General features: G+C 35.7%; 1 protein-coding gene across 2 annotated transcripts in view; it reads right to left on the bottom strand.

Moving 5' to 3' along the window:
• Positions 1–627: 627 nt before the first annotated feature.
• AIMP1 (aminoacyl tRNA synthetase complex interacting multifunctional protein 1) overlaps positions 628–17,013 on the bottom strand; it is a 33,621-nt gene continuing 17,235 nt past the window's right edge. For both annotated transcript variants that reach the window (XM_059394999.1, XM_059395010.1), the window contains exons 5-7: positions 15,595–15,806; positions 9,346–9,514; positions 628–908 (exon numbers count right to left, since the gene is read on the bottom strand). In XM_059394999.1, coding sequence (XP_059250982.1) covers positions 742–908; positions 9,346–9,514; positions 15,595–15,806 — 548 coding nt within the window. In that variant the 3' untranslated portion in view covers positions 628–741. The remainder of the gene's footprint in view (positions 909–9,345; positions 9,515–15,594; positions 15,807–17,013) is intronic.

Genomic DNA, 17,013 nt, shown 5'->3' with positions numbered 1-17,013 from the left:
GCTTTTACATCAACTTACTGGAAACTGCACTGGCAACACTTTGACATATATTTACTCTTTATAGTTAGTCGACATTTATTACTAATTATTTTGCCACATGGAAAGAAAACGTTCAGTACACAGTTATAAATCTCATTCTTTTTAAAAAAGTCACCTTAAGTATACCTCTCTGATTACTTAGGTAAGCAATAGCAATAATGTTCAAATGCCATGTCTCTGAGCTTTTATGATATCTGGCTTTCTAGAATCAACAGCTGGTCCTTTTCAATATTATTACAATATGACCAGTTAATAAGTTTGATGAAAATTCTAACTTGTTATTTCTGAAGAGAAGATGTTTATAATACAGATATACAATATACTAGGTACTAGGTACTATGTACCTACAAATAGGAAACTGAATGTTCATCTAGTTCAAGTTATCTAAATGTATCAAGAAAAACAATCTGATAACCAACATCCCTGCAAAAAAATACATCCTCACAAAACACAGGTGATTTCCTTCCTAAATTATAAGGGAGCAAAAACCGTAGGTAAAAATGTAGGTTTCTTTAACCAATTAAAAACAACGTAGACCATTAAAAGACTGGTCAAGTCTACAAGAGAAATAACACACAAAAAAGCCAGTTATATTTCAGGAACAAGTATTTCTTTTTATTTTTATGTTATATTGACAAATGTATTTCTTTTTATTGTTATAAAGTTTTCTCCAATGTAGTTCAGTAAATGAAGCATTTAATTTTATTTTATTCCACTGTTGGTCATAGTTTGAGCCCTACACACTCCCTTCCCTTTCACCTCAAAGGGAGCTCCTTTGTATGTAGCCACACACTCATCATTAGTAAAGAGATCAGGCTGGATCTGCTCCCAAATCTTCTTCTTAGGATTCAGCTCCTTGTCAGGTTCTCCTATTGGGGGGAAAAAAAAAGTTACATAGCTAACATATTAAATAAATTATCTATAGAGATTTCTGTTGAACTGTCTAGGCAACACTTTCTGATCTTTAAACCTGATCAGAATTTTTTAACACTTACTTATTAACACTTATTTTTTTATGTCATCAGCAGTTTATATTATTGATTGGTAAAATAAAATAATTTGTCATTTCCTAACATGGCTTCTCCTTTGACATGCTTAATCGTGATGTTTAAGGGACACCCTTGCAGTTTAAGATGACTTTTTAAAATAAAATTCTCTCCTAATGATGGCTTGAGCCCCACTAATGGGAGGATCAGCACAACCTGTAGGATATTATTTAGAGTTGATATTCTCTATTGTAATTTTGTTTATTAGGGCACATAATGCATGGTGCACTGGGTGTAGTGCATAAACAATGAATTCTGGAACACTGAAAATAAATTAAAAAATAAAATAAAAATAATTTTTGTTTGTTTCACTGTAAAGATGATGCTCAGGGGGCGCCTGGGTGGCTCAGTGGGTTAAGCCGCTGCCTTCGGCTCAGGTCATGATCTCAGGGTCCTGGGATCCAGTCCCACATCGGGCTCTCTGCTCGGCGGGGAGCCTGCTTCCTCCTCTCTCTCTCCTGCCTCTCTGCCTACTTGTGATCTCTCTCTGTCAAATAAATAAATAAAATCTTGAAAAAAAAAAAAAAAAAAAAAAAAAAAAAAAAAAAAAGAAAAATAATTTTTGTTTGTTTCACTGTAAAGATGATGCTCAGTTTTAAACATTAAATTGTACAAGTTGCTTTGTTAAAACAAAACTAAATATGGACACACACACAAAAAAAATATTTTGTCATTTCTATACAAATGTGAAAGATTATTTTTTACTGTTATAATAAATATTTCTACAGGTAATACAGCTAAGAGAATTTATTCCCCAAATTATTAAAACAAAAATATAAGATACTCATTTTGTCACTATATAGACAGAAAAACTGTGAAGAGATGAGAGCATAATTTGATATGTTATATTTTTACATGTGGCACAAACAGCTTATGTGATTGCTGCTACAGTGCTTAAAGATTTCTTACTGATACTAGAGAATGGGTTAAATATTAAGATTATCTAGCTAAATACAGTAACTATTTTGGGTTTCATCTGCTGCCCATTCCATTTGACGAGATGGAAAGAGATAAAAAGGTTTAGTAAGGAGACAAGTACAAGCATTTGCTAAGCACAAGAAATATATACTGTTGCAAACAATGCACACAATACTCTGATTTTAAATATAAGGAAACTGGTGTTCAGAGAAGATAAATTGCTCAAAGCTACATGATCAACAAATTATAATTTGACACCAAAACCTGTGTTCTGCTAGTACAGAATCTTGCCTCCTGATAAACTATTCTTTAGAAAAGAAATAACATTCTCACATGTGGATAATAATCCATCCTCTCTTTATCATAAACCACACTAAAAGTTTATCATCAACAAAAGACAAATATATTGTAAAATGCATCTGGTCTACTTAGCACCAATATATCAAACAACCCCTCTATTTAATGACTGATAAGAAAGCAGAAATTAAAGTTTAATATAACATCATTTTGGTAGCTCGGGATGTTCAATAACACTTGGAATAAAGAATCAATTCGGGGTGCCTGGGCGGCTCAGTCAGTTAAGCGGCTGCCTTCAGCTTGGTTCATGATTCCAGGGTCCTGGGATGGAGCCCCACATGGGGCTCCCTGCTCAGCAGATAGCCTGCTTCTCCCTCTTCCCCTGCCTGCCACTCTGCCTACTTGTGCTCTCTCTCTCTCTCTGGCAAATAAATAAAATCTTAAAAAAAAAAAAAAAGAAAAGAAAAAGAATCAGTTCAAGAAACAATGAAGAAAAAGCAACATATCTCTTAAGCACTAATGTGAAAAAAAAACTGCTTTCCTGAAGGTAATAAAAAGTTTTTCTGAAGTCTAATTCAGTAATGACAGAAATAGAACCTTCTAGATCTTTTCTAAAGTGAATACCAACTTCAAATCTTCTGCAATTACTTTAAAAAGAATCTTTTAACATTACTGAACTAATTATATTTTATATTCTGATTATATCTCATTACCTACACTAGTTTTTATTCTCCACTCATACAACAGGAACAAAACTGAGGAAATTGGTTGGCCGTAGTGATTTTGTTCTTTATTAGCGCTTTAGAAACTGCCATGAAACTGGCAAGAACACATGAAACTGTCCTCTGGTATGCAGGTTTTCAGGGATGACAGAATAGTTAGTTAAATGATGTATCTATTCCAGAAGAACATGCAATGAAACTAAAACTGAAAGACCAGTATAAAAGATAAGGATTTCTCTTATTCTTTTAGGAGCATTTGATTGGACAACAGAGAACTAATTAATAAACAATAGGAAAAAATATCAATATATAAAGTATCTGCAAGAGTTTTTTTTGTTTGTTTCTAAACTACTCCTTAGTCTACAAACATAATCCTACTTTGCTTATACACAGAGCATGTGGGGAAGTGGGCATTCCAGAATTCTACAAAGCTGGAGTCAGACATATTATTCAGGGAGACTGGAGTACTAACTTTGAATTCCCCCAGCCCACCCAAAAAAGAATAATGAATTAATTTAAGAAGCAGAGCATCCCAGATTTGTGTGAAAGCTTCTTATCAAGAGTACAGATTGTGTGAGTTCTTACTAAATGCAGACATAAAACTGTGATGCAGCACAAAACTAAGCTTCTCAGATCTAGGAAGATATTGACATGTATACAAAATAATACTCATACTAGCACATAGTGCTTACTATACTATCAGTACACTAAGTGCTTTACATATATTTACTCACTCAATCCTCTCAGTACACTACATAAATACTATTAATTACCCCCATTTTACAGAGGAGCAAATTGAGGTACAAAGCTAAGAACTTAAAATATCAAGCAGGTAGCTAAGTGTTGCCAAAGTTAAACCTCACAAAACCCACACAATATAGATACCATTAAAAACTCCTTTTTATAGATAAAAAAGATGAGCCTCACAAAGGTTCCCAGGTCACCCAGCACTGCAGAGTCAAGATCTTAAGCTTTAAGTTCTTAAAGAAGACTAATAATTTTCTAGGAACAAATACTTGAACTAAATCTAAACTAGAAACTACTAAAAGAAACCTCTAAAGCATGGCTGTTACTTTCAACACACCAGACTCAATACCTGAACACTCAGAATGTAGTTGTGAGACTTTAATCAATAAATGAAACGTGATTCAGACAAATAAAATTGAGATTATAACTAAAACATGTCACATTATAACTGAATATAAATTAGAGTTGACAAGTCTTAAATGCTTACTCAAAATGTTTCTCAATAATACATTATTTGGTAGCATATAAAACTAGTTTGAAATACAAATTTAAATCATCTGCCATGAAAAACACACCTAATATTTTAAATAACTGTTTTTTAAGAAACTATATTGTCCAGAGAAGTCTTTTTCATCATTCCTGTGTATTATGTCCTTCTAATCTTATTTTCCTTTTTTTTTAAATCTTTTTGAAATGGCTATCCAAAGAAGTTCAATGATATCAACAAAAGTTCTTAAACCTAAAAACTGCAGAGCCTCTGAAATTGCTAAATGCATGCCAATAATCACCATTTGGAAATGGTTACACATAATGTAATAGAACTAATCCTTCAGAGACTATTTTAGGCCAACTCACTGTAAACAAAGCATACAGGGAACAGGAAATAGTTTAGAAAGGAGTTTGTACAGATGTAAAATGCTGTGACCACCTTCTCAGAATTTAAAACCTATAAAAAGCAATAAATGCAAATTCCAAAGTCCCAGTTATTCACAAGTCTGGAATAAGAACAAGAAACTTCATTTTAATTAGGCTACTCTTTTACACAGGATGCTCACTGATTATCAGCTTCTCTTTGATAGCTGCCATGCCCATAAAAAGCATAGCATAAATAAATGAATTATTTTATGTTTAACTGAGTTTTTGAGATATAATAATTTTAACTATTGCCAACTGTGGCACAAAAACTAAAGTATAACTTTGCAAATAAAAGTCAATTAATTTGGAGTGCCTGAGTGGCTCTGTCAGTTAAGCATCTAAACTTCCGATCAGGTCATGATCTCAGGGTCCCAGGATCTAGCCCTGTGGCAAGTCTCCTGCTTAGCGGGGAGTCTGCTTGTCCTTCTCCCTCCGCCCCTCCCCCCTACTTGTGCTCTTTTTCTTTCAAATAAATAAATAAAATCTAAAAGAAAAAAAGTGAATTAATTTTTTCAAAGCTAATCAATAGAGAAAAGTGGTTTGGCGGTTCCAGGAATGATCCTAACAATAATGAAAGCAGATGCTCGGGCCTGTTCTCCAAATACTTGGGGACAGGAGTTGTTGCTTTTTCACATGTTTTAAAAGTAGATTTCTTTCTGTCTATTCATTAAGCAATTTACTGAGCTCCTACTCTATGCCAGGCAATTCTCCAGATGCTAGGAATACAGCAGTGAATAACCACCATCATAACAACAACAACAAAAAAAAACCCAGAAATCTTGATTCCATGATGCTTACATTTCTGTGTGGGCCAACAATAAATAATGTATAGTATATTAGATGTTAATTGTTTTGAAGAAAAAACAAACAGATAACATTTAAAAAATTTCAATAGGATGAGGAACCAAGTCATGTAGCTAACCGGGGAAAGAGCCAATGGCTCGGTTGGAGTGATCACTGAAGATCTGTAGAGTACATGAGGTAAATGGAGATAATGGGAAGCCACTGTAAGAGCCTGGGCTTGTACTCTGGGTCAAATAAAAAGCTTTTTAATAGTTCTGAGCAAAGGACTAATACAATCTGACTTACATCCATCTCCCTGATATCACTGAAAGTAGATGGAAGAAGGGCAAGGGAGATCATTTAGAAGGTTCTGACTTCCCAACCAAAGATGTTGGCACAAGGACCAAACCGGTAGTGGCATAGATGAGAATGATTTTAGATATACTCAAAAGGTACAATTACTAGGATTTGCTGAAGAAGATATTTGAAAAAATAAAAAGAAGTTGGGAGAAAGGAGTTCCTTGAGGTAAGATGGGAAATACTATGGAAAAAGGGAATTCTAGGGGAATGGTAGGGATATCTCTTCTTCCTCGGTATATATTAGTGAAAAAGTCTAGCAAGCAGCTAGGTAAAGAAAAGCAAGAAAAAGAAAAGCCAAGAAAACAGAAACATGGGAAGGAAAATAGAAGAGGCCAAATGTGGGGGAAAAAAGAGGGCGAAGACCAAGGTCTGGAATACTTCAGTGCTAGGTCATGGAGGTAAGGAAGAATCAGCAAAGGAGATAAGAAGGGCAGCCAATGAAAGGGCCACCAGGAGAATGTGGTGCCAGAAACCAAGTTACTTAAGAAAAAGACTAAAAACTAGCCATGAATATTTAGCTACAGAGATTAATTCATGATCTTGATCAGAACAGTTCTGGGAAAAGTGAGCAGAGAAACCTGACTGAAATGAGTTTGGAGAAAAGAATCAAATATAGACAAGTTTGAAAAATCAAATTTAGAAAAATATATTTTTAATAATAAATGGATCAAAAAATTCAACACTCTTTTATATATCATATATGCTTTGTGATTAACCATTAATTACATTTATTAATAAGACAGTATCAATAAAAAGAAGCATGATCTTGGAAGTTAAAAGTCTGAATACAAATTCTCATTTATTACTAGACAAAACAGTGCACTGTCAAAAAGTGGCTGTCACTGCCATTGTCTTCTAGCTATAGTATTATTTTCAAGCTATTTTTGCTTGGTGCTTTGAGGCTAGTTACCATATTTAAATATTAAAACGCATAGCTTCATGTATTGAAAACTTAAAAAATACTGGGTGGTGAGGGTTTCTAGTCATTGTTACAAAAGTATTATTTGGCATCTTCTAAACTCTATGTACTTTTTGGATTTGTAGTTGGAATAAACAGTAGTTAGGGTAAAGCCTTTTCAAGGTCAAATAGCACTTCAAAAGTTTGAGCCCCAACTACAAGTTCTATACCACACTTTATATAACATGAAATGTTAAGTCTCTAGACACTAAGCACATCAAGTGAACATCAAAATGTCCAGCAGACAGCTTAAGCTCTAAAATGTAAAACAGATGCTGAAAAATAAAGCACTGATAAATCATGGCCCTCACTGGAAAAGAAAAAAAACAACAGTGAAAGTAACGGCCTTTTGTGTTGTATTAACTGTTATTTCCTTTCAGATTTACTGTTACAGAAGCAACTGATGTGGATGCATAAGCAAGATGAGCATTAACAAACCTCATATCCTAAAATCTATCAATTACTTGATGTCATTTACCTTGGCTAAGCTATTATAAGTGATAAGAAAGTAACCTCATGGGCCATTTTTATTTTTTCATTTTATTTTATTCATTTCATTTTATTGTTTCTTTTCACTTTACAACTATTTTTCATACCTTCTCCACAAATCCATGTGCTGAAGCTCAAGGAGAAACTATGAATTTGCACGAAATATCTGACTTTGGAACAATGTAAATATAAACACACAACGAGCCAAACAGATAGATTAAAGAATATAGTGAGGAGAAGAAATCCATATGGGGCTATTAGCATCTCTAATGCTAAGTCACTGACTAAAGAAAATCTTTCAATTTATTCATCAACAGCATTCAGATAAAGCTGATTTAATGGCTGAAATATCACCTGTTAATTCTTTCGGATAAGGGAATGAAAACAGTCACAGAAATAAAAGAATATAAGCATTCATTAATGAAATAGTCTGTATTAATTCCCAGCAAGCAACAATCAACAAACAAAAATGCTACAGTATTAGAAATTCTGGCACATTTGTTTGATCTCTTCACTAAACTCTATATGATGTTAAGAAAGTAGCTAAGTTTTGTTACACCCCAAATTAAATCAGTAAAATAGTGGGTTAAAGTAGATTATTTCTTCCAGTTCTAAGCATGTAACTCTTACAATTTACATCAGAAAATAAAACCTAAAGAAAACGTACTAAATCTTAAGTGTTTAAATAGAAAGAAAGGCAAATCTTAAGTTGGAAAGGTAACAAGAATTTCCTTTTTAAAAAATGCATGCTGAATTTTAAAAGAAAACGTTTACTTTTACTGTCATTCTATCCCAGTTTAGTGAGTAAGACTTCTCAATAGAATTTCAGGTTTGTCAGGTATACAAATGATGATTTACCCCCAAGTGTGAGGTTTGGAGAGGTGTTCTGATATTGTGGTAGCAGAGTGATAATTATATGCTCCTAGAATCAAGGCCATTGTGCTGCTTTAAGAAATGATTCTAAATGGGATTTTCCCAAAATCTAGTTTAACAAGAAAGAGTCTTAGAGCACAGACCATTATGGTTTCCAATCTAGACAATCAAGACATTTACATCCATTCAAAGCCACAGATACTTGCTAAACAATGCCTTTATTTTTTAGATTAGTCTACTTTTGAATAGGAGGGGTGAGCAAATTTCGAAAAAATTAATCCCATGCTTTCATCCACATTTTCTTAGTCCAATGTTAAAATTCTTCAAATCCTAATATTTTATCAAACACAATACAGTTAACATAGGATTAAAAAAGCAGGTCCATCTAATCATATCAGCTGTTTCTGTAAATCTATCTCCAAATCAATTCTGACTTTTAGATCTGATTTTGTTTCTACTTTCCTTATTACTCTAATCAAATGAACATCCTTTAAGTAAATGCAATCTTTTGATTTCTAACTATTTCCACCTCCTTTTATGAAGGAAATAGTTATTCTGTATCTGATAAGTTCTTTTGCCTCAAAGATCTACTTGAAGAAACTTTTTCACACATTATGAAGCTTTATCTGTCTCAGAAGCATTTTACTGGATAAAACAAGCAAAATGAAAAGTAACCTCCTTTGAGATGATTGCAATAAATACAAGTTTTAATTCAGAGATTTTCCTCTATATCCTAAAGTAATAGCATATGCAAATACATTATTAGATGGACTTTGAGAATTACACATTTCTTCGAGAATTACACATGAGCTTTTCTTCTGTTTTCCTGTGCTGTATCCTGAGATAATCTATAGTTTCAAAGATTCTGCAGCACATCAATCAGTTCTCTATCCATATCACACTCTACTATCCGTATCACACTCTTCTACTATGTAAGTATTATTAGCATTTTCCTAAGCAAACTCTCTCTAGTATTTTATGCAATGTGTGCATTCATGGGGAGGGTGATGGTTAGATAGATGGCTGTGCTTAATGAGCAATCTCGAACCAATCTCAAGAAATTCAGTAATAAAATCTCAGTAATAACGGTCACTTAAAGTAAAGCCTTGGAGTCATACACAAGATTAATTTTAAACTAAACATTAGAAGAAAACGATGGTTCCCAAACTGTTTTAAATAATAACTAATAAATACTTACCAGGAAAAGCATCAAAAACAATTCTGTCTCCAGGAACAGACCCATTAGGAGGTGCCAAGATTTCAACCTTCTCAGGTGAACTAGCACACATCACCATTGCTTGAGATATTACCCCCCTCATCTTTGCAGGTTTCAGGTTACAAAGTAAAATCACCATCCGATTTTGCATCTGTGTGAAACATAAACTGGTGATTAATGATGTACAGGGATTTAGATTATCATACCTAGAATACATTAAGGTACATCTAATAGCTAAATGTAAAATGTATACTTTTGTCAATGTTTATTTATCTCTCTGCCCTGTCCAAAATCTTTTATTCTTATTAAGAAGTTGTACATAAACCCTGAAAAAAAAAATTCCACAAACTGACAGTACATTACAGTTGAAGGAAAAGAGGCAAAACTTTTCAGTTAAATAAGTTTTAGATGAAACAGATTTGGTTTTGAATTTAGCTGCCATGTACCAGCAATGAGATTATATAAAGTTGAATTGCTTTTCCTCACAAAATGAGGAAAATGATAGCAAATTTAAAAAGCCAAGTCTAGGATTATATTATAATATGTATGTAAAGCATTTAGCTTAGTGTTAGCATTAAAATAATGAAAAATCCTTACCTATTTCGTCATTTCCAATACTCTGCAAGATCCATTTCTTACTTTAAAAATTACTCTTGGGACTCTATCAGATAGACAGGTACAGAGTAGGAGGATCCCAACCTTACATAGTCCCATGGACACACCAATGAAATAACTACATCTATTACAATTAACTCTGAAATCGACCTCCAGACTAACAGAGTAAGATCATCCACAGCTAGAGAGAAGACAACATCGAAAAGGATAGGAGTGGAGACACAGTCAGGAATGCTGGCAAATAACTACAAACAGGATGAATATCACAAACACAGGTGAGTGAGGAGGGTCAGATGGACCCAAACTGGGAAAATGAGTCTTCATAACCACTTGCTTTGAATATCAGCAGGACTTAACTCTAGAAGCTTTGAAAATAAACAGGGCTTAACTGGGAAAACCAGGGCGTGTTGGTAAATCGAGTCTCCACACTAAAAGAGCCATCACTAAATACAGTGCAAAAGCAGCAGTTTGAAAGTGCTTGAGGTATATGTGAAGGAGATTTACGAACTAATCTTGGGATGAGCTAGAGAGACAGAGAGCTACAGGAAATATCTCTGGGAAAGAAAGAAGGGCTAGAGGGCGTCATTTTTCTTGCCCTCCACCTCCTTGATAGCCTGAGGCTTGCAGGAGCTGATGCTATCTCTCTCCATCTAACTTACCGACAGCCCATGCCCCCATCCCAGCATTCCCGGTAGCCAAATACCCCCAGTTTACCTGCATCAGGAAGTGCCCTTCCAAAGCAGATTCTACTACTCAAACACCGAAGGCAGGCAAGTCATGTCATTCCAAAGTGAATCCTGCCCTGGAAAGAAGGGGCAATAACCCTATACACCAGCATAACCACAATTCCTGCAAGAAGGCCTCTTTGTAGCCTGCTCAGGGTGCAAGCTTTACCCTTCATATTCCTGTAGCTGTTGCAGAGGCTAACTGCGGACAGTTAAGATGAGTGCTGGCCCACCAGTGAGCTCAGAAGCCCCTCAACAGCACTAAAAGTAAACCCTGCCCAGGGCAAGAACAGGCATGAAAGAAAGTTATTCTAGCCATAAGCATATTCTCAGCCAGAGCAATCTTGAAAAGAATAAAACTGGAGGCATAATCCCAGATTTCAGATATATTACAAAGCTGTAGTAATCAAAACAGTGTGGTACTGGCACAAAAACAGACACACAAATCAATGGAATAAAATAGTCCAGAAAATCTACGACAAAGGAGGCAAGAATATATAATGGGGAAAAGAGTTTTTTCAACATTTGGTGCTGGGAAAATTAAAAAAAAAAGAAAACTAGGCCACCTTCTTTTTTTTTTTTTTTTTTTTAAGATTTTATTTATTTATTTGACACAAGTAGGCAGAGGCAAGCAGAGAGAGAGAGGAGGAAGTAGGCTCCCTGCTGAGCAGAGAGCCCGATACGGGACTTGATCCCAGGACCCTGAGATCATGACCTGAGCTGAAGGCAGCGGCTTAACCCACTGAGCCACCCAGGGGCCCCTACGCCACCTTCTTAAACCATACCCAAAAATAAACTCAAATGGATTAAAGACCTAACTCTAAGACCTGAAACCATAAAATTGGAGAAAACATAGGCAGTAACTTCTTTGACACAGGCCACAGAAACATTTTTCTAGGTAAGTCTCCTCAGGCAAGGGAAACAAAAGCAAAATTAAACTACAGGGACTGCACCAAAATAAAAAGCTTTTGAACAACAAAGGAAACCATCATCAAAACAAAAAAGCAATCTACTGAATGGGAGAAGACATTTGCAAATGATATTTCCCATAAGGAGTTAATATCCAAAATATATGAAGAACTTATACAATTTGACACCCAAAAAACCCCACAAACAATCCAATTAAAAATGGGCAGAGGGTCTGAGTAGATACCAAAGAAGAGATACAGATGGCCAAGAGATACAGGAAAAACTGCTCACATCACTATTCATCAGGGAAATGCAAATCAAAACCACAATGAGGGGCGCCTGGGTGGCTCAGTGGGTTGAGCCACTGCCTTCGGCTCAGATCATGATCTGATCTCAGGGTCCTGGGATCGAGTCCCAACTCGGGCTCTCTGCTCAGCAGGGAGCCTGCTTCCTTCTCTCACTCTCTATCTGCCTGCCTCTCTGCCTACTGTCTGTCAAATAAATAAAATCTTAAAAAAAAAAAAAAAAACAACCCACAATGAGATATCACCTCACACCAAGCAAAACTGCTACTATCAAAAAGCCAAGAAATCGTGTTGGCAAGCATGTGGAGAAAAAAAGAACTCTCATGCAGTGTTGGTGGAAATATAAACCAGTGCATCCACTGTGAGAACCAGTATAGAGGTTCCTCAAAAAACTGAAAATAGAACTATCATACAATATAGTAATTCTCCCACTGGGTGAATTGGGCATTTACCCAAGGAAAATAAAAACCCTAATCAGAAACATATTGTGGAAGCCAAGAAAAACAAGGTTGTACCCACCTCAAGTCTAGCCCTGACATAAGTGCAGCCATCTTGATGTTCCAGATTATCACAAAATATTTCTTGGGTTCTGACCTACTCAAGTTAGCACTTTAAACAGTCCCTCTCTCCCTTAATGATTGATTTAAACTCCTGTACTGGAAAAGGGTTTTTTTTGTCAAATAGCAAAAACACTAATCATGTTTTGCTATATTCTCCCATGTCTCCTTACCTGACTTCAACTCCTTCACTGTCATAACTTCCACAGATGATCCTTTCCACTTGGGAAGATCACCTGAGTAGTCTCCACTGGACTCGGCTGCCTCTGTCTTTCATAACTCCCCTACGCATTCCCAACTGACCAGTGTTGCCCGAGTAGGTAGGGACAACTCTATGCCCCTGTTCAGCAGGAAGAAGTTACAGAAGATGAGACCTTCTACCCTCAAAAACTTTAAAGATTTAAGGGGCAAGACTGTTCAGGGAGGAAGATGTGGGACACAGTCAGAAGAATAATTACCTGCTGACAAGTCCTTGAAACAGGCAGAGTGACTTCCACCTTAAGGCTTTGCTAAGGGCAAAGGACAATCCTAGCCTGACTGACCTCCCACTCCAACAGGTCCAACAGATCCAACAAGGATCCTGTAAGTTTGCTTTAGTAATTCCTTTAGGAAACGTTATCTCTAAACCTCCAAGATAGTGTCAACAATCATTCCCAAGCATATGACCCACTGATATACAACTAAAGGGTCTCACGAGAAGATTTTTATTACTGGTAATAAATAACCTTTCTCCCAATAGCTAGCCCCTCAAGGTCCTGGAGACCTTACTTCCAAAATTCCTTAGAGACTCATATCATCCATAATCCCCTTTGTCCTCACCCACCGCCAAGTCCACCCCTACTCTGCCTTTAAGAACTCTGACTGTAATCTGATTAGCATATAGCTATCCCCTTTTAGGATGTCTTCATGAATAAGATCTTTTTCATACAAATAATTTAAAAATGTCTCTTTGGGAAAAAACAGTTACAGCAAATATATATAAGAAAAAATAAAAGGGTTAGCTATATGCAATTGTTAGGGCATCAGATGATACCCATGGCCCTTACCTTAGAAAAATACACAAATCTACAGTGTAGTATGCAATTTGAGAGGGGCGGGAAATGCTCCTGCTTTATAGAATGTTTAATACTACTGCCTTGATAGGTTAGATACAGATGTGTATATAAAAAGCTTTGCTTAAGGCTATGAATGACAGCTTTTGGAAGAGAAGAAATTGTCTGCAAAAAAAGATGAAGCCCAAAAGAGAAGAAGTTTTTCCAATGAGCTGGCTCAAGATCAACTGGTTCTTTTCTCCAGGGCTTCTTATGAGCCTAACTTCATAAGCAGTTATGAAGAAGTCCTGGGCCTACACAAGATTAATGTGGGGCGGGTGGAGCACACACAAATGAACCAAGTCTCTCTTTTTATATAGATAGAAACTTCTTCACTAATCTTATTTCCATTTTTCTCCCCTCAACAGAACAGCCAGATGATCCTACTAATATATGAGGCAGACCACATTTCTCCTTAGCTTACCAGTTTTCCAATGGCTTTCAACACACTCAGAATAAAAGCCAGTTTTTATAATGATCTATAAGATTCTACGTTATTTGGCATCCTATCCTTATTTCTGATTTCATATTGCATGACATTCCCCCCTATAGACTCTGCTATAATGACACTGCTTCCTGCTGTTCTTTGAACATGCCAGGCAAGCATCTGACTTAGAACTGCCTGTAATACTCTTCTACCAGGGAGACATAGGACTTTTCTTCATTTTCTTAGACCTTCACTTAAATATCACTTTCTTTATGATGCCTTCCCTACCACTTTATATAAAACAACATCACTGTAACTCCAAAAAGTCCTAGATTCTTTCTCTACTTTTCTTTTTAATAATTATCACTATTTAATATACTATATATTGTGATTTTCTGACTCCCACATAGGGTTGTTGAGCTTCACAAAGGCAGGCTTTTTTTTTTTTTTAAAACAAATCTATCTATCAATCATTTTCATTCACTGTTCTTTTTTCTTTTTTTTTTAAAGATTTAATTTAATTTTTTGACAAAGAGAGATCACAAGTAGGCAGAGGCAGGCAGAGAGAGAGAGAGGGAAGCAGGCTCCCTGCTGAGCAGAGAGCCCGATGCGGAACTTGATCCCAGGACCCTGAGATCATGAACTGAGCTGAAGGCAGTGGCTTAGCCCACTGAGCCACCCAGGCGCCCCTTAATTCACTGTTCTATCCCTTGTCTAGAACAGTGCCTGCAGTGTCCAAGAAATACCTGCATCTGAAAGTATGAATGAATGAATGAATGTATGTAGGGAGTTAGCCACACTCACAAAGCCAATAAGCAACAGAGCTGGCAATGAACAGAGAAGCACAACTATTTTACTGTTGAAGTCTACAGCCTTTGCAGTATCTCCAAAGCACCATGGGGCGGAAGAAAGAGACAGATAACTCAAATTACTGTAGATGTTCTGAAAGACCAAATTAAAATCATTACTGCCTAATTTTTTCCACTGTCACTGGAAATACACACGTGTGTATCTACACACACACACACACACACACACACGCACACATATTTTAAATACCTATGTAACAACAAAATACAAAACATCCACTTTTTAAAAATAAAGAAATACCATTAAAAATTATAAGGTTAAGCTCCATGAGCCCCTCTCCTCTTTTTGCTTCAAGTATGAAAATATTTGAATTATTAAAAAAAAAAAAAAAAGACTTGTTCTTACTTTTACATTTTAGATTGATGCTTTCTGGGTTTACATTAACAGTAATTTAAAAAATCAAGGAGTAATAAAATTCCATGAAAGAATGATGATGATAAAAATATTTATACTGTATTACACTTAAAATAGCAAACTAAAAATATTTTAAAAACAGAAAAAATAATGCATCTTTCTTCTTTCTATCTTCATGAATTTGATCCTCACTTACAATGCTATTCCAAGTTTTGGGTAGTTTCATGTACTTTTTAAGTGGAATTTATTTTACTAAAATTAATCAGTGAACTAATGAATACTGGCTTATGTTGTATGGTCACATAATACAAAATTATATGGAAAAACATTAAGAAAAAGTGACGTGTATGGAAAGGTAATTTTAACTGTACAGATTACCTGTTCAAGAGGAACATGATTCACCAGGCCACTGACAACTGTTCTTGGGGCTGTTTCTCCAACATCTACTTCTTCCACATATAAAGAATCTGCATCAGGATGTTTTCTGGCAGTGATGATACAACCAACTCGAAGATCCAGACGAGAAACATCTACTGGCTTAGAGTCAATGCTTCCAGCTACTGACTGCTGTTTTTTCTCCTTTTTCTCTCCTAAAAAATATTTATAAATGGTTGAACATCAGAAGTAGAATAAAAATAAAATAAAGTATGGAAAACTCCCTAATATCAATACTGATGAGCTTTAAAAGAATGTTTATCTTCTACCTTCACTTAAATAACAACAAAGGAAAGAATTATTCAAGTCATAACATCTTGAACCTTATTTTGGCTGTTTCTGTGTTGAATAACTGTCTAAATCTCTAGTTTAAAACAGAGTAGAAGTTGGTAAACTATGTTCATTCATTTACATTATTGTCTATGGATGCTTTTACACTATGGCAGAGTAGTTGTAAAAATGACTTTTTGGTCTGCAAAGCTTAAGATGTTTACTAAATGGACTTTTTTTTTTTTTTTTAAAGATTTTATTTATTTATTTGAGAGAGAGACAGTGAGAGAGAGCATGAGCGAGGAGAAGGTCAGAGGGAAAAGCAGACTCCCCATGGAGCTGGGAGCCTGATGCGGGACTCAATCCCGGGACTCCGGGATCATGACCTGAGCCGAAAGCAGTCGTCCAACCAACTGAGCCACCCAGGCGTCCCCTAAATGGACCTTTTTTGAGAAAATCTACCTTTCCCTGAAACGGAGCTGGAGAATATCCTTTAAAATCTTTACTGTGACTCTTTAGAAAGGGAAAAATCCTTTATTTAGGAAGAACACCACAATCAGTACTAGCTAACAGAATGAACTACAATCAAATATAACTTCACTGATAAAATGTTTCTCTTCAGTTAAACATACCAATAAGTAAACAATGAATTTCTCCACTTCCTGTATTTCTCAGAAGGCTTACTAGGCTTTACGTTTATCCACAGTAATTACTTGAGCAGAAGAGAACATATTATTCTGATTTTTTTTTTTTAAGATTTTATTTGAGAGCGAGCGAGCACGCATACAAAGCAGTGGGGAGGAGCAGCGGGAGAAACAGAAGCCCTGCTGAGCCCAATGTGGGGTGATATGGAGTTTGATTCCAGGACTGCAAAGTTGCAACCTGAGCCAAAGGTTGATGCTTAACCAAATGAGCTGCCCAGGCACCCCTATTCTAATTATGTTTTAAAAATCCTCCTCTTATTTATATGTCAATAATCTAACTCTTATTAGCATTTTATTACTTTGGCCACTGAATCGAAATGCAACCTGTGAAGAGTTCACATTCCAGGACACCGAGGTGGCTCAGTTGGTTAAGCGACTGCCTTTAGCT

This window comes from Mustela nigripes, chromosome 1 (genome assembly GCF_022355385.1).
Source record: "Mustela nigripes isolate SB6536 chromosome 1, MUSNIG.SB6536, whole genome shotgun sequence".
Classification (NCBI taxonomy): Eukaryota; Metazoa; Chordata; class Mammalia; order Carnivora; family Mustelidae; genus Mustela; species Mustela nigripes.
Note: the sequence above shows the minus strand (reverse complement) of the source record. Positions and strands in the feature narration are given on the sequence as shown.